We start from the raw sequence: 25,086 nt of genomic DNA, 5'->3' as shown, positions 1-25,086 counted from the left end.
GCTCCACTGACCAGCTAGTTCCCCCATCTCTCCATCTCCTCAGGACTCATTATCCTGAAACACAATATTAAAATTAGGCCAATAAAAAATCCTACATTGGCCTATAAGTGCTAAAGTGAAAGTTGCTTCTCATTTCAACTCAAAAGCTAGAAATGATTAAGCTTAGTAAGGAACACATATCGTAAGCCAAGATAGGTTGTAAGTTAGGCCTTTTGTGCCAGTTAGCCAAGTTGTGAATGAAAAAGAAAAGTTTTTGAAGGAAATTAAAAGTACTTTTCTAGTGAATATGCAAATGATAAGGAAGTGAAACCGCTTTATCCCAGATATGGACAAAGTTTTAGTGGTCTGGATGGAAAATCAAACTGGCCATAAAAGTCCCTTAAACCAAAGCCTGATCCAGAGCAAGGCCTAACTCTCTTCAATTCTAAAAAAGCTGAGAGCTGAGGAAGTTGAAGGAAAGTTTGAAGTGAGGTTTCAAGAAAGAAGCCATCTCTAGAACATAAGTGCAAGGTGAATTAGCAAGTGCTGATGTAAAAGCTCCAACAAAGTGATCCAGAAGACCTAGCTAAGAAAACTGAGGAGTAGCTACACAAACATCAAATTTTTAATGTACGTTTAACAGCCTTACACTATATTGGAATATGGTGCCATCCAAGACTTTCATACCTGAAGAGAATTACAATGCCTGGCTCCAAGGCTTAAAGTACAGGTTTACTCTCTAATTCTTAGGGCCTAGTGTAGTTGGTGACTTTGAAACCAAGGCTCATTTACCATTCTAAACATTCCTTTAAGAATGATGTTATTATCTACTCTGCCTGTGCTCTATAAATGGAACAAAGCGTAGATACAAGAGCATGCCTCTTCACGACATGGTTTCCTAAGTATTTTAAGCTCAGTGTTGAGACCTACTGCTCAGAAAAAGCTTCCTTTCAAAATATGACTGCTCATAAACAATGTTCCCTGTCACTCAAGACTTCTTACAGAAACGTACAATGAGATTAATGCTTTCATGGCTGTTTACACAACATCCATCTTGCAGCCCATGGATCAAGGAATAATTTTTACTTTCAACTCTTATTATGGAAGAAATACATTTTACAAAGCTACAGCTGTCACAGATAGTTTGATTCCTCTGATGTATCTGGGCAAAGTCAACTGAAAACTGTATGGAAAGGATTCACCATTCTAGATTCTGTGAACATTTGTGATTCATGAGAATCCAAAATATCAACACTAAGTTTGGAAGTTGACTCCATTCCTCATGGATGACTTTGAGGGGTTCAAGGCATCAGTGGACAAAGTAACTACAGATGTGGTGGATATTTCAAGAGTGCTAGAATTAGAAGTTGAACCTGGAAATGTAACTGAATTGCTGCAAACTTATGATAAAACTTCAATGGCTGAGGAATAGCTCCTTATGGATGAAGAAAGCAATTTCTTGAAATGAAATTTACTTCTGGTGAAGATGCTGTGAACATTGTTGAAATGACAACAAATGATTTAGAATATTACATAAACTTGGTTCGTAAAACATTATTGGCAGGGTTTGAAAAGACCAACTCGATTCTTTACTGTGAATAAAATGCTATGAAGCAGTATTGCATGCTACAGAGAAATCTCTCATGAAGGAAAATGATCAATCCATGTTGCAAACTTCACTGTCTTTAAGAATTTGCCACAGCCACCCTAACCTTCAGCAACCCCGCCCCCCTTGATAGCAGCCATCAAATGGAGTTAAGACCCTCCATCAGCAAAAAAGATTACAACTCAGTGAAGGTTCAGACGAGGATTAGCACATTTAGTAATAAATTTAAATTAATGTAGGTAGTTTTATAGACATGCTACCACACACCTAATAGACTGCAATATAAACAAATTTATTGGGAAACAAAATATCCCCTTTAGTGTGGTGGTCTAGAACTGAACCTATAATATCTCAAGGTATGCCTGTATTACACGTTTATCTTTTGTATAACAGTTCCCCCTACTCCCCTTACTGCACCCCCTCACCCCTGGGATCATCAATGCTTGCATGTAGCTCAATATAGCTGGGTTGAAAACAAAGTGATTAATGGCATGACTGAATCAGGTTGGGTTTTAATTGGATTCCTGGATTCCTTTATTAGTAGAATAAAATTGAGACAGAGAAAGCTGCAGGAAGATGCAGTAAGTCACTGGAACCAAGAAGAGAAAGACGACACCACCACTTGTACCAACATGTAAGAGAAAAGGATCAGGATCACTGGCGGTGAATGCCTGTCTCTAAGAAAGCATTGCCTGGACTTTGATTTTGGACTTCTTTCCTGAAAGCCATGAACTGTAAACTCCTGTTGTTTAAGCCTATCCATTGTATAGTATTTGTTTAGCAGCTGGGAAATCATGACAGCCTCCAATATTTAATCTAGTGGTCACCTTACTTCACCTATAAAAAATCCTTGGGTTTCCTCCACTCAGTTTTCCTACCTCACTATCTGCTCTCTTCAATCTCCACTGTTGATTGACTCCTCCTGAACAAATTACCTTTGAAATTCCTCAGTGCTCATCCTCGTTTATGTCATCCAGCCTCATTATCTTCAAAGCTAACAACTCTTAAATTTTTATATCCAGTCAAAAACTTTTCCCTATACTCCTATATCAAAACTTAGTCATCATCTCTAAAATAATGTCTTAAAATGGATCTCAGTTATATTACATTGAAAGATGAAAAAAGAAAAACACACCCAAGTTCCCCACTTCCCAAAGTCTTCCCCCCTTCTAGTTAATAGCAACTGTTTTGTTTTTCAGGATTAAAACATCTCACACTCCACTCCCAATCAACTAGCAAATCCTGTTGGCTCCATCGTCAAAATATATCCAGTACAATTAAGTTGTAGGCATCAGTGTATACTCATGTTTAGCTTTACACACACACAAACATCTACACATGTATTCAAGGGTTCGTATATATATTATCTAGCTGTCTGATAATAGCCTAGAAGCAGTGGCATACTAGTAGCAATGAGCAAATCTAGATTTGGTTTCTAAAACAAATGAGGGTTCCTGGAGAAATGGTTAATTCTACAGCTGCAGCAGGAAAAATAGAGGATTCACTAAAGCACCTTGTAGTACCTGAAAGTAAGGAGGTAGCCAAAGAACGAAAGAATTAAGGAATGTCAAAGGACACTGGAGCCAACTTGAAAGAACTCCCTTGCAATGGCCAAATTTGGAACAATTTTAATAGCAAAATAAATAACACAGCATTGGACTATAACCCAAAGTATGAAATAAGCAAACATGAACTCATAAGGAGAGACAAATCTTCCTGACAAAATTATTCCAAATAATGTTTAACACTCCCCAACTAAAGGAGGAGAATATCTCCACACCAAAGGGTGAGGAACACTTAATCAATTCCTTCATCCCCAATATTTTAACTCCACAGTGGTAAATACAGGCAAACACTACTTTAATCAAGCAATAAAGGTTAACATCATCACATCATTGTTTCATATTTACTCCCTGATATGTGATATGGGTTCATCACTTCTGTTGTTTGCTTTTCAAAATCTCATATCCCTAGTCTAACCAGGAGAAAAAACAAAAGAAAACCCAGAATGAGGACAGTTTACAGGATATCTAGCCAGTATTCCTAATAATTATCCCAAGTCATGAAAAACAAAGAATAAAGAAAAGAGAAACTATCAGAGAACAGAGGAGAATGGGGAGACATGACAACTAAATGCAACGCAGTACCCTGGAATAGATCCTGGAAGAGAAAGTGGATGTTAATGGAAAAATGTGATGAAATTCAAATGAAATCTGGTGTTTAGCAAATAGTAATGTACTAATGTTGGCTACACGGTTTTGACAAATATACTGTGGTAATATGTCAACAACAGGGAAAACTGAGTGAAGGTACACAGAATCTATTATCTTCCCAACTTTTTCAGAAATCTAAAATTTCTAAAATAAGAAGTAGTTATATCTGTGTATGTATGTATAAATACATATATGCGCATCTATCAATCTACTATCTATCTATGACTGAAATTACAAATCTACCAAATTAGACAGCAGAGTATTTTGGTTCAAGCATTTCACATTGATCTCCTACAAGAGGCTTTCTGTTAGAGGTTATGTTGGAATTTGTCAATTCCAACTTGGTGTTGGAATCACCACTTAGCAATTTCTGTGGCTCCCTTGAGAGTTTTTCATTTCCTTAATCTTTTTAACATTTCCTTTTGTAAAACAGAATATATCTATACCTTCATTGGATAACTAGGAGAATTAGTTAATATAATACACTTTTCAGGTCAGAAAATCTGAAGTTACTTCTATTTTAAAAACATCTATCACTCATGTCAAAAATAGGACGTAGAGTGGAGAAATTCCTCAACTTTTTACCAACATCTAGCTTGGATGTTACTTACTCCATCAGGAAGTGCAGATAGGAATCAAAGACCTATTTTACCTTCATACCTTTGCTGAGAGATGGGTCTCATATTTAGTGCTTGTTCTGAACTTGGATATTACCATATACTAATCAATATTGTTTAGAGGAAATGATTACAAATGGAAGCTTAAGCAAACTTAGCAGTTAAAAGAACAGTCAGAGTGCTATAAAGTGACAGTTTAAGAGTAATTCAGGAAGCACACTTTAAAATGCTATTTTACCCCCTAGAATAAGGTATGTAAAAGTTCTAACAGGAAGCACAACTAACTAATTCTGGTGTTCGCCACTAAAAAAAAAAAGTCACAAACATTTTAGTACTTAAGATTGCAGAGATCAGAATTTTGAAATGTTTTAAACCGAAATCATATAAAAATAAAGTGACATAAAATGTAAGTGAATATAAAAAGTTGAAAATATACAATTAAAAGTAACAAGCAAAACTGATTAGCTAAAAAACGAACATTGGATCAGAGCTTAAAAATCTCTAGTTTATTTCTAACAAACACCACTTGATGCTTGACTCACAGGCTTTATTTACATTTGTCTACAGCATCATTACCTTATGAATTGAACTAGTACAGTTTAGTTAAACCAAATGAAATCATAATCATTCAAATTGTCTGTAAACTACTATTAGTTAAATTTATAACCTTATATTTGCTTAGTACAGCCAAAGTTTGAAATACAGAAAGCACAAGAAAAAACAAATGGTAACATGTAAAATCTAGATCTGGGCTATTTAAGAAGGTGGACTTTCAAGAAGTCTGAGGCACAATTAAAAAAGAGTAAAAGTTCTTGTGCAACCTACAGTAAATGTAGCAAAGAAAATAAGACAAAAAAACACGGGGAAGTTCACTGTAAAAATATTATCAAAATATTTCTACACAAGGTATTTTGCTTTCATCTTTAGATCAGTTGAAGAGAAAAATGCTCATTTTAAAATTAAAAACAAATATAATTGTTTGGTTTATCTACTAAATGCCCTAAAATGTTTTAATTTTTATTTAAATTGCAGACTTTAATAATAAAGGGAAAAAAAATCCATTCTCCATGACAAGGAAAGCCCCCAAGCACAACTGATGATTTCCCTTAAAATACTTACCTTGTATTGTCACTGAAGATACTGTTAAGAGAAACCTTTTTATTTTTAAACCAGAAGACAAAATGGAGCTCAAATGACCAGATTTTAATTTTGAGAAATAAAACAAATTCCCAAAGCATTTTAAGCCATAAGTAATTTCAAATGAATGGGAAGTTGGTTTACCTTATGTAGAAACAAGCATTTATTTGCACTCGGGAGAAAATTTTTAAGCAGAATGTTTAACGTTAAATATCTCAAGGCAAATAATCACTTAAATTCAATGTCTGTTTTTTCATCCCAAGAGAAACATACTTCAGAAGCTCTCTTCAATTTGCTCCTCATTAACATCTATGATCTAGCCTTATATAACCTCTCATATATGATAACCAGATTTTTTAAGGATATCACACAAAGCTTCTTAAAATATTAAGACAAACATCGAAAAAAGAAGTTTCTCTCAGCAGCCAACCATATCAATAGTGAAGAGATGAACTGTCAGATTATTTCTTCCTACCCCCATTTCAGTAAAGGAGAAATGAGTAACACCTTTCTCCTACAATTCACAAGATTCTTTTACATTAAATATAATGTAATTGAATTATACATTACATTAAGTATAATGGAAAATGGTAAAACTGAATAAAAGAGAATCAATGATTCTAAGGCACCCTAAGCATAGGGAATTTAAAAATAAAGCAGCTCCAGTTGGTTGTTCCATAACTTTTAAGTTTTTCTGATATGAGTCACTTTGACATAGGTTAACAAACAGGTTTACTTCTTTTGCCAGGTTAACATAAAGTTTGTTTCCAACTACTTTAACATAGTTCTTGCCTCCATGCCCAAAGTTCAGGCAATCCTGTCTTAGTCAAAGCCAGGACATATTTTGGGGAAAGAAAAAAAGTTCATATTAGGAAAGAATGTATTTTGTCATAGCAGAGGTGGTTTTACAAAAAGCAAATGGTTTTAAATAATGAATGCAAAATGGAGCATCTATTCTGGGACATTATGGCTTAAAATGCTATTTACTTTTAATTTCACAAATAAACACAGCTGTATTGTTTTGAAAAAGCAATGAAAGGCATGCACCTCTACTAGCAGATTTAGCACTTCTGACCAAGTAAGACACCAACTTCTTAAAAAATATGCTTCATGCATTGTACTGTTTTCTTTTTTTTTAAGATGTAAATTTTAATACATTATTTCTTTTTTGAACTTGAACGGGAACCAGAATGAGATGATCCAGAAGATGACCTGTGGTGCCTGTAAGACATAATGGAGAAAGCAGGCAAACTAGTAAGGTGGAGCTGGATTTTGGCACTTACTTATTAGACTGAGAATATAAAAACAAAACATCTTGATGCTGGCAAAGGGAATAATTGAAAACTAAGATACAAACTTAAACACAAAAAAAATTATCCAGTGTTTAAGACTCTGGATATAAGCCAGTAATGGTATAATTTAAAATTCTCTGTAATTTAAAAATACCTTCTCACTGCAAAATATAGCCATCTCTCAATTATTTGAGGTAATAAAGGAAAGCCTTGCAAAAATACACAAAATTACAGATAAGATACTACAGAGGCATATAAACTTGGTAACAAAAGTGTGACAGTGTGAAAGGTCTCTGTAAAACAGGTACAGCAAGGCTTTGGTGTATGAGAGAATATATTCATAAATAATTTAAGTTGTGAAAATCGAGATCACACAAGATGATTGTACAATTAGTTATGGGGTTATATTCATGCAGCTAATATGAATAAGTCAATATCAACCTGGGTAAAGTAGTGGTGTTCCGTAGGGGTTGGCCCTGGGCTCAGGGTTGTTTAGTGTTTTCACCAATCACCTGGCTTATGGAATAGAGAACATGTTCATTAAGTTTAGATGACAACAAACTAGGGGGATTATATGTGGCTAAGATAAAAATTTGCAGAAGTGGTAAAGAGCAAAAGAATGAAGTTCACTCAAGTACAGAGTAATTTTCTTACAAAGGAATAAATGCACAAAAACAAAACTAGTTTTGTGTAATGTTACTATCTAAGCTTCAAAAAGAATAGGAATGAGAAGCAAAATTAATCATTCTGTACAAGAAGGAATTTGAGGAAATCCTACCACTGAATTCAGCAATAACCAGACTTTACCTAATCCTTATTTTCACAAGCTAAACAGAAATTAAAAATTTGCAAAGATTACACATCAAGCCATTAAAATGACTATGTAATTAAGACAATGACTACTGCATTCATCAAATTTTTAAAATGTCAACATATAAAGTAACTTGGTAGAGGTATTTCTCTAAAAAATGGCATAGGACTACAAAGATGAAAAATGTATTGGATATAATGAAAATTTTCCTTACAGTTTAAGGGCATTAAAGAATGACTTGCTGTGGAAATGCATTTGTACATATTTAAATGAGGACAGATTCCCAATTATCTGGAATATTTAACAGATACCTAGAATTTCTTCTAGTATTTAATTTAAAATCAATAGCATAAATTTATACATATAAAAATAAACCTATAAATTACTTCAACATACAGCTTCTGAATTGAAATCATAAAGACAGAAATAACCGAGAGTTGGCTATAATAATTACATATTATATATAAAGATTTAAACAATAAGATCATCAGGTAGCAAAAGAGACTCGTTTTATCTGCACCTTTTCTTATCAACCTGATCGAAGAACAAAGGATAAAAAGTAATTTAATCTCTTTTTGAAGTATAAAGTTTAAAAGTATAACTTAAAAGTTGGAACAAAGGATATAATAAAAAGTCTATCCCTAACTAGGAAGTTTAAACTATTAAGCACACTTAAGAACACCCATTCTTATTTCTACAGAAACCCAAACCTTTCGGGTGACCGTGATCTTGTTCGTCTTTTTTTGCGATCACCAGATGAAGAAGATCTAGAACGACTTCTCTTTCTGTTCCTCTCAGGAGAAGATGATGAACTTGAATAAGATCTTTTTCGTGGGGAAGAAGAGCCCCTGTGGGACCTGGAGCTGGATCTTCATTGATTGAGAAACAAATCAAATATTTCATTAAATGAAGAAATAAAGCAGATTGTTCAGTTAACAGCTCCAAAATTATTCAGAGGATTCTTAACAACTATGGAAATTTTATAAGAAGGAATACTTACTGCTTATCAACAGAAGACTTCTGGTTCAACCATGAAAACATTCTATTTAAGTACAATTATATTAATTTCATCTTTTAAAAAATTCTAAGATAAATGCTCATCATTTGTAAATGAAAACCAACTTACTATATTAAAGCAATTTTAAATTCTTTTTTAAATTTAAGACTTTTCATTTTAAATTATAATTAAGAGCAAAACCAACAGGTAAATGTGCATTTGCACAACTTTATGCACACAAAATAAACCTTTTCATTTAAAGGGGAAGATATGTATAATATATACACATTCCTGAGGAAAGTAAATGTAATTCCATGTGGAATTATGCAACCCATTACTTAAGTTGCTATAGAAAAAGCACAGATAGGGGACAGGAGAGAGAAAAAACAGTAACTCTTATTAAATTGCAAAATAGTCAAAGAAAAATAAAATGCATAACTTTAAAACTTGATTTATATTACAATATTTATTTTTATGAAAGATCACTATTCATGAAGTATGAAGTGTTGACATTCACATGTTTCAGATAAAAGTAAATGTGCAAATCTTTAAATGCAAAAATTTTCTTCTTCGTTTACATATTTTGGTTGAAGGAATTTAGCTCAAACTTCCCAAAAAATTCACCTTTGGGCTTAAAATAAAATCAGAAAGCCCAAAAGGAGAATTCTTTGGAAAGTACAAGCAATGAAAAATTGTTTGGGAAGAATATGAAGGCTTTTTTGTAAATTCTAATTACAGTGCTTCCCAAATGGACTACTAGAGCTTTAGGATCTTCACCTAAGAAGTACTAAAATAAAAGAACTACAACATTGATAAATACATCATGGAAAAAACAAAAACAAAAAAACAACAAAAAATAAAAACCCAACCCTCATTTGCTTTCTATTTTGTATCGGTTTAATACAAGTAAGCATATCATTCTTTTCTCCTTTATGTAAAATTTCAGCTGTCCTTTAATGCTATAAAGTTGGCTCTAATAAGCCAGTAAATGACTATTTTTACCAAGAGCTACCATTACACTTCAATATGAATTTCCAAACAAGGAGAATTTTAGTAGTTTTTTTAATATTAGATGTCTTTAGTAGATCAAAGATACTTAAAATCAAAGATAGGATATTTTGAGTAAGTTCAAAAAAAGTTCAAGAAAATAAAAACTAGTGTTTCTTCTTTATCAATTACATTTCCTTTGATAGGTCTGACTAAATGCAAATTGAAAGGGAAAAAATGTTTATTTAATACCAACCAACCATACTTCTGGATTCATTTGTGGAATTTGAAGATAATAGCTCTATCCAATCTTTTTATAATATTCTGTGTAAAATTATAGAGAAATATATGCATATAGCTTTTCCTAGAAAGTGATATAAATGGCAAAGTGTGTTTCTGTAATACTGAAATTGCCTGGCAAAAGAAAAACTGCTTTTTTACTAACGGAGACCTTTTCTTTTTACTTGCATATCTAATTTGATTTGACATACTATTGAAAATATAACCTTAATACACTGGTGATCTGGATATAAGACCTAGTTTCATCTAGCCACCTCACCACACCAAAATAACAAACCTTGCATAAGCCACAAAACAGCCACCTTAATTCAATCATGGGAATGTCTTGGCACACGCTGGCAATGGAACATTTCATGGTGAGAAAATTAAGCTGAGGCAAGTGCATTAACCATCTAATGTTAAAATAAAATTGACAAGTACAAGCAAAATAAGAAAAAAAAGCAACGCCTTCTGCAGTCTTTAAATATTTTTTTTTCTCTCTGCTTTACAGAGAGATGCTACCTCATTCACCTTGATTTCGACCCACGAGATCTCGAACGTTCTCTGGAACTGGAATGAGATCTTGACTGTGAACTGGAAGAACTTCTTGAACGGGACCTGGAACAACATGGAAGGATTTTTTTTTTTCCAGGACCACTTAAACTGAGCTTTGTGATGTGAACACTGAAAAAAGATATTCATTAGAGTTCATTTTCATATAGAGACTACTATTTGAAATACATATTTTCAAAACAAATATTTTAAAGTAAACAACCTTTTTATTTCCTGTTTTACTATTTATGCCAGAACTTTAGATTACTTCTAAAAATAATCAACTATCACTTTCCAAATTTGATCAAATTCACTCAGAACTGTACAAAATACAGCATTATCACGTTATTAGAATGAATACTTCAGCATAAGTCATCCAGGACTTACATATTCAAGATAATTGAGTGATGCAATTTATATTCAACTTCTATGGAATATCTCTTCAATTTCCCTTATTAACTTCTATTTCCTCAGTTTCTAACCACTAGGAAGCTTTAATTGTTGACATGTCTGTCTGACACGTTTACCTTTGAAGCTTAGGGAATTAAACAGAAAATATATAAAAATCCTGTTACTGTTTTAAGTAAATATATTATTGAAAACTACAGCAAGGGGAGATATGGCTCATTTGAATTCTAAAAACCAAAAACGAAACTAAGTTCATTTATTAATTTAATCCATGACTTTAACTGGCCCTTAAAATAACCTACAGAAAACAATTTTATTAAAAATACTACCTTTATAAACCACTTTTTAATAGCTTTCAGGCTTTATTACATTTAATTAACAATTATCTAATTATCGAGTATTCAGCTACTATTTCATTCTACGATACCAAAAAAATTCACTGCCCTTCGAATCACAAAAGTTTTCCTCAAGGGAACATTCTTTAAGGCATTGACTTTTCCCACCTAGAATCTTACTTTCATTGTTGACTATAAAAATCAGGAAATATCTATTGAAATTTTTGCAAAAAAATATTTATGTACAAAGCCAATGGAGTCCTGTATTTAATTTATTCCTGGACATCTCAAAATTATAAGCATTAAGCTAAAAGGACTAATAAGGCAGAATTTGTGGCTTAGTTTAGTAAAATACAAAGGTATATTATTAAAAGCTTGTATAACAATGATTTAATTAATGCTGAGATGATTTCTATATTAGCCTTGCACACCATCAGTGAAAACATAAATCTTCACTGTCCCAAAAATTTCTAAATGTGACCTATTCAGATAAATTAATTATCAGTACATAAAATGATTTAATTGAATTTTAATAAAATGCATGGTTCTAAAATGGACTAAGGAAGTTTCACATTAAAATTTAGCATTTCTGAAAACAGTGGACAATAACTACATGGTTCTAATATGAAAAAATATTTTATAAAAGGTGATTTAAACAAAATTTTTAAACAAAAAAGGAAAGCTTATTCAATCAAGAAATACAAAACTTATAAAAAAGAAGTTAGATACTGACATTTTGAGTGGTGTTACCCTTGACCTGTACCCGTTTACCTGGACCTAGACCTTGAACTTGAGGGGGAGGATGAGCGTGATGAAGATCGTGAATGTGAAGATCGAGACTTTGAGCGACTTTGTCTATTGGATTTCTTTTTATTACTATCTTCTTCTTCACTGGCATCAAGATTATATTTTGAGAGGTCAGCATCATCTTCATCCTCATCCTGCCAAAATACCAATTATATTTAGACATCTGGATATTAACAATATCTAATACAAAGGACGAAGAGTTTGTGGATTTATCACAAAAACCTCAGCAAATTCTCAATTCTGAAAAATGCCTACTACATTCCCTATCTTAAGTTATACAGTCTTGATGACTGTCCCAGATATTCAAAGTAAACTGAGAAGTTACACTCATTTCATCTTTGTCTACACTGTATTTACCAGATAAGCTGTCAAAACTCCCTTAAAAAGTTCAGACTTTTGTTTGTCACTAGCATATTATAGTAACCACTTAAACTGTCTCCCTAATTCAAAATTTATTTTGTCTCTCCAATCTCTTTAATATGCAGCTATCAGTACTCAACTTGAAACACAGATCAGATACATACACTCCACTTGTTTAAAACTTTTATATATGACATGTCTTCATAACATTATTGCTTTCTAAATCACCTTGCTCTAAAATTCCTTTTTTATAGAATATTAAGTTCCTTAGGAGAAGGGAGGTCACATTAGTACCTCCAGAACCTGAACAGTGCTTAAACACGGAGTGAGCGCTCAAAACCTTTGCAATAGTGAATGAATATATAGGAGACCAAATTTTCACAAACTGCCGAAAGTTAGCAAAAGCATTCATATATTATGTCATAATTCAAGTAAGACAAAGGAGGGGGAAGAAAATCATTTACCTCATCTAATTTGTATTTAGAAAGATCTTCATCCTCATCCTCTTCTTCTCCTTCTGATTCTTTATCTTCAACTTCTTTTAAAATGGATGCGGGACCAACTGCCTTCCCTCTGTATTTTTTCTTTTTACGTCCAAACTAGATTAACAAGTTATATAATATTGTCAACTGAAAATGTAGCGAAAGTAATACTTTTTCTAAGAAATCTTTTTTATACATTAAAGTCAATTATAATGATCTCCTGCAAAACGGTAAGTTGCTATCTAAAAGACTCAAATTGCACTTGCAAAACTGTTGCTTACTTCATCATATTCACCATCAGATTCTTCTCTTTCTATATATTCAACGTTTTCTCTTTCATTAAAACCACCACCATATCCTAAAAAAAGGGACATGAATTAGTAACGGTAATTCAATTATTATAAATTCTCTTATTCACTTAAATAAGAAAAACATAATGCCCAAATTGGTTTTAATGGAATTGTTTTTAATACATAGTTAAAAATTACTCAGTTTCTCTGAAGTCAGTAGATTCTCAAATTAAAAATATCCTAATAAAAAGTAATCAAGATTCTGTAAACCATTATTCTTTGATATCACAATATCTACAATTTGGTATGTCTACAACACTGGCTTAAAAGATTGCAAAAGAAAGTTGAGTTAGTTTTACAGAAAGTGAGAAATTTTGAAATAGGAGCCCATTAAAAAACCAAGAGGTATGTGGCTAATGACTTTGTTACATATTCTACAGCAGTACTAACAGTGAAGGCCAGTGATTCTCAGATTTAAGAACTTCACGAACCCACAAAATATTAACTTTATAAGCAAAAAAACAATTAGAAAATTGCTCAAAAAAAAATCACCTCATTTCATAACAGGGTACAAAAAATAGTGTAAAAAGAACATAACTCTTCCCACAAAATAATTTAATAAATTTAATTTTCTGAAAAACTCACAAATACAACATCCTTTTTTCCTGTGTTATACCTGTACCAGTGAAAACTGCAATGGATTGGTTTATCCTTGGAATACTTGGATATAATCCCTCACCCTCCTACCCTGTTTCAGAGAAAATCTGCATTCTGTAATCTACAAGCCTTTCCTTTCGTTTCTATATTATATAGGAGTGAAATATATTAAATACCTAATAACAATTTTCTGTTCTTCAAAGCATCAACTGTAAAAAAACTGTGAAGCAAATAGAATTTACGATTGATGGCTAGAAGTACAACAGGGTACAAGTTCACTTCAAGAGAATAGTTCATATTAATATTCAATGTTAATCATGCATTACAAATACAGGGAATGTTATAATAATTCAACCATATGGTTTCTCGCCCCTCAATATACTTAAAATTATATCAGTAAATCTTGAGATTAAGATAGGGTTTGTGAGAACAGTGACAAGAACAGAAACCTGCACACTGATGTTCACAGTGGCTTTATTCATGACTGTCAAAAGATGTAAACAACCCAGATGTCCATCAACGGATGAATGGATAAACTGTGACATATACATGCAATGGAGTATTATACAGCTCTAAGAAGAAATAAAGTCGTAAAACATATGACAACACGTATGAGGACATTACGTTGAGTGAAGCAAGCCAGACACAATAGGATCAATGTATCACTGGGAAGCGGACTTGGCCCAATGGATAGGGCGTCTGCCTACCACATGGGAGGTCCGCGGTTCAAACCTGGGGCCTCCTTGACCCATGTAGAGCAGGCCCATGTGCAGTGCTGATGCACACGCGCAGTGCTGATGCACACAAGCAGTGATCTGCCATTCAGGAATGTCCCCCGCGTACGGGAGCCCCACGCACAAGGAGTGCACCCCATAAGGAGAGATGCGCAGCGCGAAAAAAAGTGCAGCCTGCCCAAGAATGGAGCCACACACATGGAGAGCTGACACAAGATGATGCAACAAAAAGAAACAGAGATTCCCAGTGCCGCTGATAGGGATGGAAGCGGTCACAGAAGAACACACAGCGAATGGACAGAGACAACTGGGGGGAGGGGGAGGGAAGAAAAATAAATTAAAAAATAAACCTTATTTTAAAAAAATCTATATAGGATGTAGATGGACAATTCAGATAGGGAAGAAGGCAAATCAAAAACAAATATGATACGACAGCATGATGAGCTTTAGGTCAGCAGAACAGAAAAAAAAGTCTCACGTTGGATTTTATAATTCACAAAATATGTGAAAGCACGTAAAAATAAAACTATTCTATTTAAAATCAGTAGTCAGACTCTTAGTAGCTTTGTTCACATTTAGTAACCTATAGTTGAAATTGTTGCACAGCAAGTAAAATTACTTTAAAATTATCATCATAGCAAAAATGAAACTATTTTCATGTTCTTTCATACAAGCCACAGAAAAAGGTAGGTTGTATGAGCCCATACAACAAATCTAACTCAACAACTGTTTCCCTATACCTGGAAAATGTAGTACTAACTTCCTATTACGAAAAAACTTGCTTATATTGTTTCCACTGAATAACAGGAGTTAAGAGAAATCACCAATATGGTCTTGGTTTAAAGCTCTTCAGGTATTTATTTTAAATCTGGCTTTTATGCTTACATTCTTGCCAATATCCAATTCTTTCTCTGCAAGATAGCAAGAGTACTTTTAAAGGAAATAAGATTGTGTCACTCCCTTGTTAAAAAAAATTACTCAGATACTTTTCATTTTATTTAGAATATAAACTATTAAACTCTTTCTCATGATCTAGAAGTGTTTTCTGGAGCTTATCAGGTCCCATACACTGGCCTTCTTTTAGTTCATCCACTATGCTAAATTTGCATGCCTCAGGGACCTTTAATCTGTGTGCCACTGCTTAGAATGTTCTCACCATTTTTTCCAAAAAGGACTTCATTAATGTGATTCTACATGCCTGCTTTGCTTACCCAAATGACTCCAGCACCTAGCACAGTGGCCACATTAAGTATTTACATGGAAAAACAGAAACCACAATTCTGTTCCGATTTAAAGAACTTGGGTTTCTTCAGAAGGCTTTAAACAAAGTTTAGATGAAAGAAGCAACCAACAACTACCTCTGAAGGTTTTTAGCAAAAGTGTTACAATGAAAGTATTATTTTCAGATTGTTCTCATAATAATAAAAGGTAAGAAGCTGAACAAAAAGGGCACATTGGGCATCAACACAGATTTAAAGTGAAGGCCTAAATTAGACTTGCAACAATGGAAAGAGAAAGAGGTGAATATAAAATATACTTCAATGAAGATTTAAGACAACTGAAAATTATGTGATTTTATACTCTGAACAATTAATTCAACTGAGAATTTATACAAAAGAATTAAAAAAAGTAAAATTCACAACACATTAAGATTGTTTCTAACTACAGCTATCCTTAATTCTTTTAGAAAGGCAAACAAAAATAGAAATAATCCCAAGATCTGAAATAGCTAAACAAACTACTATGCAACAATATAATGGAATTATGCAGAAGGCAATAATCTATCAGAGGTACTGTAAAGTCTTCTTTAATTTACATTCTGTCCCATGCTTAGGGAAATGCTCCCCTGAACTTTGGACTGCCTTATTAAAATAGTCAAGAGAAATTGGAGAGCAATCTATGTTAGTTCACACCTTCAAGTGTCATCAGGAAACACAAATACTTGATAATCAAATAAGTGAGAATGGTTTACACCACCAAGATGACGGAAAGAAACTTCAGGAAAGTGAGGGAAAAAAAAAAGGAAAGTGAGCAGGTATCAAACACAAACTTAAATAAATTCGGTTTGTGAGACTATAGCTGTTGAAACAGTGAAACCTTAAAGGAGGTCCAGTGAACTAGGTCAAAGAAAAAGTGAATAAAGAAAAAGCCTTTTATGATAATAAATTTTAGGAAATGTTTTAAGATTTTGGAGTTCATGCTAAAAGCAATAAAAGATTTTAAACAAAATGAATTATCTTGGGAAGAAAACAAAAAACCTTTGGCTCCGACTGAGCAGGAAGGAAATACATACAGAGAATAGCTGTGAAGAAACCAAGTAGGTGTCTATTTTTCCAAGATACAACATAATGGTAGCTTTGCCTAGGGTAGTGATGGACAAAGTATATTTGGGGGGGCGGAGGAGAAAAAGCTATCAAGAAGGATGTCTAGGCTTCTGACTTAGGTAGTAAGCATAAGGTAGGTGGAACTATTCCCAAGAAAGAGATTATGGAAAATGGCCAGATCTTGGGTCAAAATCATGAATTTGGTTTGATATAGTTAGTTTAAGATGCATTTAGAGTATGTACAAGATCTCTGAGCTGGATACATAAATTTGGGTATCATGGTGTGCCAATGGTTACTAAAACTCAGGATACAGAGGTAAATGTCCAGAAAATATACAGGGAAAAAATAGTGCCTAAGACTGGGCCTTGGCGAACTCCAACATCCAGCCATGAGGAAGTAGAAAAGGGTGAACTTACAAAAAAAGACAGAAAATTCCACCAGTTATGGGAGGAAAGATATCAGAAAAAGAAAAATATATATCTTTGAGTGGTCAAGGGAGGAAAAATGGATACCCATGTTGGAAGGCCCTACACTCCACTGAGTAAGTACAAATGTGAGATCACTTCCTAAGAATGAAAGAAGTGAACTGGATTTGCGGATTGAAAAAGAAAAATTATCTAGATTATAAGAGAATGTTCTCAGGTGTAAGGATATTAAGTTAAAAAAAGGAAGGGGGGAAATAAAAGTAGAATTTCTGTTGCAGTCTGGAAGGCCTAGGACAAAAAGACTCTTTAATGCATATTTAACCAAGAAGAACAACCATATACAGTGGAGGTGGTTAAAGGCTAGGAAGAAAATGGAAACAAGGTAATTTAACAAGTATAGGTCTGAGATGGAAATAATATATAGAAGGAAGCCTCTCGTCATGTGATACATGAGCAGTGCAGAAATAAAAATCAATTTTGAAGTACACATCATGTTTGGGCTAACTGCTTATAATGGGAAAATTATATTCTAGTAGGTAAATATTTTCATTTCCCCACCAACAACACGCAGAGCAAATGGTAAGTTATTCTTTAGGCCACTAGTTCCCAAACACCATTAAGGCATTAGAATCAATTACAGATTCTTGGGACCCATTCCCCAAGGAGATTCAATAGTTCTGTGCTTTGGAATGTGTTTTTTAAAAGTTCCCCATATGATTCTAACAATAGCCAAGTTCAAGAATCACTGCCCAAGCTTTAGAGAAATCCTTAAAAAAGGTGCCCCTTTGCCCTTTTTGTCCCACTAGTAATATCAAATAAATGAAAAAAATGCTATTACTATATTATCATTACTAACAAACATCTAGTCCAGGAGGTATGGGGGGATGGGAAATAAAAGAATTTCTAAAAGTATCCAAGTATTATTTGTTAGTGTAAGGCTATCTGATGTTATACTTTGTAAATTGTGAAATTATGAAACAAAAGATGATCTTTCTGTATGAAGACAAAAAATATGTAAGGAGAGAATACACAAAATCCTGTGCTCTTACAGGTTATAATTTTCTAATTTTAGTTCTTTTACAATTGCGTAGCCAAAATAGGATTGTATATTACCTGTTCTTTCTTCTAACTTGGCATACTTTGGAGTATTACACATGTTACATTCTGATCTTCTGGCCCAATTCACATTACTGCAACTTTAGAAGTAAAAAATTTCAAATTAGTAGGCCGCTGTATAATGCCAGAAAAGTATTAAAAGTTTTTCAGACATCATACAATTTAAAAATAAATACTAGGATGAAATCACAACCATAACAAAATGTTTATTAAGGGCCTTTGCAAGCACAGAAAATGTGCACTTGTCTGGAGACAGAATTGGGTTCTAATAACTAACAAAACTAAGCAGAGAAGCAAAATCTATAGGTGAAGAATGACTTTGTGACTTTATGAGAATTATGGTGAATTTTATCTACAGAGATTCTGATGTCTTAGGGAAAACTATAATAGTTTAAACTAAACGTTCTAGTGAACCTTTAATTCACCTCAGTCCCCAAATTCACCTCAAAGAAGGGTAAAGTTATACCATCAAATAATGTTAAAATTTTTTTTGAGGAATCAGTTCATGAATTGCATACCAAAGCCACAATGACTTAATCATCGTTGGAAATTCTCCAATGCAATCTAAGATCTACATAAGAAATGTATGTAAGACCCATTTCTGATTCAGTCCCTTTCGTACATATCCGATTCATCTGGATAGCAGAGGAAAGTTGAAAAATTAATACAGAATTAAATCCAAACTTGAAAAACAATAATATTAAGAAACCTACCCAATTAGGGTAATAATTTATGGCAAACAACTTAATACCTAAAATTACTTTGTAAACAGGCAAAATTAATTTCTTGGTTTACTTAACATGAATGATAAAAGCTAAAAATTCCTAAGATTTTTGAGTAATAGAAAAAAGTAGGCCTTAGCACTTTTTAAATAAACATTCAATTTTTGGAGGTGGTTGCTGTTTGCTCACTTTAATCATTTACTTACTGATATAAACAATCCATTATAATAACTAATATTACCATTGAAAAGTTTTAAAAAGAGAATTAAAGGCTCTCTGACCCTATTTTTAAATATCAGATTCATACGGATTAAAAATCAATAGTCCTTTGATTTAAAAGATTGCCTTGGTCTGTCAATGTGACTTTTAAGAATTGGCTATATTAACAAGTAGTGGCTAGACATATTATGGAAGGAAGAATGAACAATAATTTTTAAATACATACGTTTTACACTGCCAGTCATTAGCACTAAATAGGCCTCGGCTCTTTTCTGCAAGTGTCTTTCCTATTTCAGTGCCTCCAGCTTTCATCATCTTGGCCTCAGTTGTTTTCTCTGAAAACAGAAAAGACATATGAATCAGGCAAAATAAAAAAATGATCTGCAGATAAAGTTTTAACAAAGTCTTCCTTACTTACCCCGACCACATCGATTACAGCTGGTTCTTCTAGCAAAATTTACATTTCCACATCTGAAAATAAAGTGAAAAGCATTTACACAAATAGTTTAGAATCCGGAACTTCTAGCTTCACCTCACTTATGTTAATGACAGTTAACTATTTAAAAACAAACTCCAAAAAACACCTAACAATTTAAAGTAATTTGGAGTCACAAGTGCAGGTTACAAAATTCTAGTCTTCCACTTACCAGTTATGTGGTCCTGGGTAAATCACTTAGAATCTCTGTGCCTCAGTGTCCTCATACTAGCACATATTTTAATTATAATGAAATCACCTTCCAAAGCTGAAATGAGATTTAATTCTAATCCAACAATTACTGAGTAGACATTGGGGAACTTTAGAAAAACCTCCAGGGAACTCCCAGTCTAGAAAATAATGAGCCATACACCAAAGTGATTAAGTATTTTACAAATTGTTTATAGTGGATGAAGGGAGAAAATGGGCAAATTAGAGAGGGTTTCATAGACATTGATGAATGGCTCTTTTTACAGTTAGGAGATGGGATGGTAATAAAAAAAGGAAATAGGTTGTACTAACAGCCACAACCAATAATAACCTTCAACACATTATAACTTTATGCTTATGCTCAGCAAATATAATTAAAAGCAAAAGAAAATTACTCATTCACTAATAGTGAATCTGCATACCTACTAGTAAAAGAATATTAAGTGCTCTGAATGACAAGTAATGCTTAAGCTTTAAAATGTTGATTATTTTCGGGGGTGGGGTGGGGTGGTGGTAAGATATTAGAATGAAATAAAGATGCAAAGAACAGAATGGACACTAAGCTTAAGTGAAGCACTCCAAGTAACGTTCTCCGCCTTAAGAATTTTCCTTATGACCTCGATAATAGTTGAAAATACACTCTAAAAATGTTCTGGGGATTTATTCATACTGTAGAAATAATACTTTACGCATACACTTGTAACTAAATTAAAAGGCAATCTCTTAGAGAGTCATACCTCAAATATTCAGGTGTGTTGTCATTAATAACACTGACAAAAGCGATTATTTTCCAAATGAATAAGGCTATCAAAGTCAGAAATTATTCTATACCTTTTTATTGTTATCCATAGTGTTGTACCATATAGAACAATGCTATTCATAACACAGGACTTTTGTTCTATTCATTATCATGAATTAGACTTCAGTTCCTTCCTGTAATCTTAATAGTTATGCAATATGCTTAAAATGTGGACAGAATTCAAATGCTTGGGAAATATGGATTTAATCTCCTTTAATGACATAAGATTTTCCTTAAAAATACTACCAATAGTATATATTAAAACTACATATTAACTACTGAATATGCTACTGTCTTCACTGCGGGACACTATCTTGCTGTTTTATTTATTTGTTATAAAGGAGCTATTTTACTCCTTTTCTTTTTAAGCAAAGTTAAATAACATACATACAGTTATATGGTTTGTAAGTAATGGAACTGGAATTAAACTCGAGTTTGCTCCCGTTTTTGGTTCTTCACTACAACAAACCCTGTGACATATACAGCTAGGTTAGGGACAAGAAATCAAAGGTTTTTAATTTGAGGGTGCGTTATACATTAATTTTTTTTGACATTTACTTTCCAGACAGTTGTATATACTTATGCGCCCTTCAATAAAATCTGATTAACAATTTAATAGAGCACTAAAAAAACACGTGCTTCTCTGCTGCAGGCATCCTCAAGGTATACAGGCAAAAAACACAGGACTCCTTCCTTTTGACCCTAACGAGGCGAAAGGCCCAGTTCTCGTGGTCAATTAACAGGTCAATGAGCGAAAAAGTCAAATATCCCAAACCAAAGAAGGGAAGGATTTGGAAAAAACGGACAAACAGTACGAAGAAAAAGTTTGTTTAAAAAACAAAATATGAAGAACTGAGAGAAGTAAACGGACAAGGGCCGGAAAAGCCAAGCTTTCCGAAAACAGAGTCAAGTTCTACAGGGGAAAGTCACGTGGGGAGTGATCCAACACCAAGCCAGCCGCGAAAGGGGAGATTTTCTTATCACAAAAACTGGCCGGGGCGAGGGTGGGTGAGGAGGGCAGAAGGGTTGTCGATCTCGTTGTCCAGGAAGAATAATGGAGAGAAAATGTCGAAGAAACGCTGCCGACATCCCGACACAAAGGCTCCGAAAAAATCTCCTTGAGAGGGAGATTGAGAGTCGGCTTCCCGCCCGGCCGCCGGCTGTTCGCCGCCTCAACCCGGCAGAAGGCATGGGAAGATATCGTAAAGACGAAAAATGCCAAAACCACCTGATAAAGCCCCCACGGATAAATCTCACTCCAATTCGGGACCCTTCACAGACTCACTTCTTGTCAGGACAAATCCAGTCTCCGTCACTGACTCGGAAATTCTTGGTCGACATCTTGGCCGCTGAAGAACCACCACAGCCACCCGCAGCTACGTCTTCACAGGAGGAAGAGAACCGGGGACTTTCAGCACCCTGGGGCTGTCCCCACGCCGCCTGATTCCCAGCCACCACTGAGTCAGGGTTTGATAAGAAAAGACACCAAGCCGGGTTAAGTTTGAACGTTGCGGACTGGAGTGAAGTGCCTGTGAGATTGTTTTCTAGCCGACAGAGTTAAAATGCTAATGTCTCCTCAGGGCTAAATTAACAGGCGCCGCAGGGACAGCCCAGGCAAGAGGCCTTCGTGGCACTGGGCTCCTAGGAGAGCCCTCTACAGGCGGGAGGACCAGAAAGGAAAATTCTTCCGCTCAGGTGGGCGGAGTTTGGAAGGCAGAGGTGGAAGTGACTGAGATCACGTCCCGGGTGTGGAACGGCGAGCTCTCCGAGCTGCGGTAGGCAGTGAGGTATTGGACTGTTCAGTTTTTCTGAGGTTATTTTAATAAAGGCGAAAAACTGTCCCTTTACTATGCACACTACTATGGAATTTAGTTTAAAAACCTATTAACAAGGGAACGCATATGGCTCGAGCAGTGTTGAGCGCCCGCTTCCCACATGGGAGGTCATGGAGGTAAGTTCCCTGTGCCTGCTGCAAAAACAAAAACAAAGGATAAAACCAACTCAGGGAAGCAGATGTAGCTCAGTGGCCGAGTGCTGGCTTCCCACGCGTGAGGTCCCCGGGTTCAATCGTTCTGACCACAGTACCTCAAAAATAAAAAAAACTATTACATAATATCTGGTACATAAGTAGATATATAACATAAGCAATACATGCCTGGAACCCGATCAGATATTTTAGGACTAGGATATTGCCACACATTGTAGAAAATACCTGTCTTTCATCATCCAATCCATGCTTTTCTCCAGAACTCACATTGTATTTTGGGTTATTCCCTTGCTTTTTAAAAATGTAGTTTGGTGACGTTTATTTAACCTGAGCTTTATAAACATAGTTTAAGTTATCTATTAAGTTCTCTTTTTCGCTCAGTACTACGCTTCTAAATTTGTCCAAGATTGTTTCATGTAGCTGTTGCTCCTCTATCTTCATTTCTGTATACTGGTAATTTTCCTTTGTGTGACAATATATCCCTTCTGTTTCCCAGAATTTGCCAGTACAATAAATGTTGTGACCATTCTTATATGCCTTCTGGTATAAAAACACAAGAATATTTCTTGGGTAGACCACATAACCAGCAGAGGAAGTGTTCCATTTATAAGAAAATAGCAGGTATCTTTACAAGGTGATTGCACCAAGCAGTATTTTAAGAGTTATCCTTTCTCCACACATTTGGGAGCATTGGGTACTGATTTCTTAACTTTTGCCAAAGTGGTGTGAAATAGTTGGTCATGATATTAACTTTATATTTTCTTGTTTACCAAAGATGTTAAGCATCTTTTCATGCTTATTGATCGTTTAGATTTTCACTTCTGTAAAGTGGCTTTTCATTTTTCACCTGTTTTCCTTTTAGGTTGTCTGTCTTTTCCTTATTGGTTTGAGTACTTTATATATGTTTTGTATACATATGTGTATATGTGTATATATATATGACCTGCATTGGTTATATGAATTGCAAATATCTTTTAGCTCTCCATAGTTTGTCTTTTGATAAACACAAGTTCTAAATTTAAAGTAGAGATATTTGTTTTGAAAATGTTGCTAGTGTTTATTGTATCTTATTTAAGAAATCCTTAAGGATTTCTTAGATCTTAAGAGACTCTTAAATTTTATTCTAAAATACTTTGTCTTTCTTATGTAAGTCTTCAAGAATCTATCTCTAGTTTATTTATTTATTTATTTATTTATTTAAAAAAAAGATTTATTTTTATTTATTTAATTCCCCTCCCCTCCCCCAGTTGTCTGTTTTCTGTGTCTTTTTTGCTGCGTCTTGTTTCTTTGTCCGCTTCTGTTGTCGTCGGTGGCACGGGAAGTGTGGGCGGCGCCATTCCTCGGCAGGCTGCTCCCTCCTTCCCGCTGGGTGGCTCTCCTTATGGGTGCACTCCTTGCGCGTGGGGCTCCCCTATGCGGGGGACACCCCTACGTAGCAGGGCACTCCTTGTGCGCATCAGCACTGTGCATGGGCCAGCTCCACACGGGTCAAGGAGGCCCGGGGCTTGAACCGCGGATCTCCCATGTGGTAGACGGACGCCCTAACCACTGGGCCAAAGTCCGTTTCCCTCTAGTTTATTTTTGTATATAGTATAAGTGGGAATGCAATTTCATTTTTTCCCTATATGGATGAACAATTATTCCAGCATTATTTTTTTAGTCCATCCTTTCCCTAGTGATCTGCAGTGCCACCTCTATCATGTCAGTTTTCCACATTTTGTTGCATTTGTCGGTCTACCCCTATGCTAATGCCACACTTTGTCAATTAGAATGTTACCATAAGCCTTGATATTTGGTAGATCAAGTCTGCCCCTGTTTCTTCTTCAGAAGAGTTTGAGAATCAGCATAGCAAGCACCACAGTGAACCCCGTGGGGATTTTGATGGGAATGATTCTGAATCCCTATAACAAAATGGGAAAATCAGCATCCTTTTCATATTGAGTCTTCCCATTCATGAAAGTCATATATCTTTCCACTTAGTTAGGTCTTAGTTAACATCTTTCAATAAAGGTTTAAAAATTTCTCCATAAATTTCTTGCTTAGTTTTTGTTCGCTTTTTTCCTAAGTATAATTCCAAGTACAGCCTCCATATTTCCTAGTACCCTAGCAGTAAAGCAGGGCCATGTGACTCATTCTAATGGGTTGTGAGTACAATTTCTTTCTTTCTTCTTTCCTTGATTAGTCTTGCCAAAGGTTTGTCAGTTTTAACATTTTCAAGGAAGAAACTTTATGACTTTGTTGAACTTTTTCTATTCTTTCTTTATT

At 34.5% G+C, this 25,086-nt stretch overlaps 1 protein-coding gene across 3 annotated transcripts; it reads right to left on the bottom strand.

Annotated features, from left to right (window-relative positions):
• Positions 1-3,197: 3,197 nt before the first annotated feature.
• ZRANB2 (zinc finger RANBP2-type containing 2) lies at positions 3,198-22,478 on the bottom strand. 3 transcript variants are annotated; one of them, XR_011649648.1, is made up of 11 exons: positions 22,120-22,423; positions 19,769-19,821; positions 19,577-19,685; positions 18,407-18,489; positions 13,144-13,220; positions 12,845-12,979; positions 11,985-12,154; positions 10,450-10,536; positions 8,366-8,524; positions 7,286-7,356; positions 3,198-6,773 (listed from the first exon to the last, which is right to left on the bottom strand). XR_011649648.1 is itself a non-coding variant. In XM_023586158.3 (11 exons), the coding sequence occupies exons 1-10, from the start codon at positions 22,173-22,175 to the stop codon at positions 7,327-7,329; spliced, it is 963 nt and encodes a 320-aa protein (XP_023441926.1). In that variant the 5' UTR covers positions 22,176-22,433; the 3' UTR covers positions 3,198-6,773; positions 7,286-7,326. The 3 variants fall into 3 exon arrangements, 2 of the variants coding, with proteins under 2 accessions (XP_023441926.1, XP_004485384.2); XM_023586158.3 differs by having other exon boundaries at positions 7,286-7,360; positions 22,120-22,433; XM_004485327.5 differs by lacking the exon at positions 7,286-7,356 and having other exon boundaries at positions 22,120-22,478.
• Between the last annotated feature and the right edge of the window lie 2,608 nt (positions 22,479-25,086).

Source organism: Dasypus novemcinctus, chromosome 9, assembly GCF_030445035.2.
Source record: "Dasypus novemcinctus isolate mDasNov1 chromosome 9, mDasNov1.1.hap2, whole genome shotgun sequence".
In the NCBI taxonomy this organism is placed as follows: Eukaryota; Metazoa; Chordata; class Mammalia; order Cingulata; family Dasypodidae; genus Dasypus; species Dasypus novemcinctus.
This window is presented reverse-complemented; position numbering and strand designations above follow the sequence as displayed.

Coding starts and splice junctions, on each gene's coding strand:
- ZRANB2 (XM_004485327.5), bottom strand. CDS start 22,175: ATGTCGACCAAGAATTTCCGAGTCAGTGACGGAGACTGGATTTGTCCT. Junction 18,490..19,576: donor AATGACTGGCAGTGTAAAAC/GTATGTATTTAA, acceptor TTACTTCTAAAG/TTGCAGTAATGTGAATTGGG. Junction 10,537..11,984: donor AGTTCAAGGTCTAGGTCCAG/GTAAACGGGTAC, acceptor ATGTTGTTCCAG/GTCCCGTTCAAGAAGTTCTT.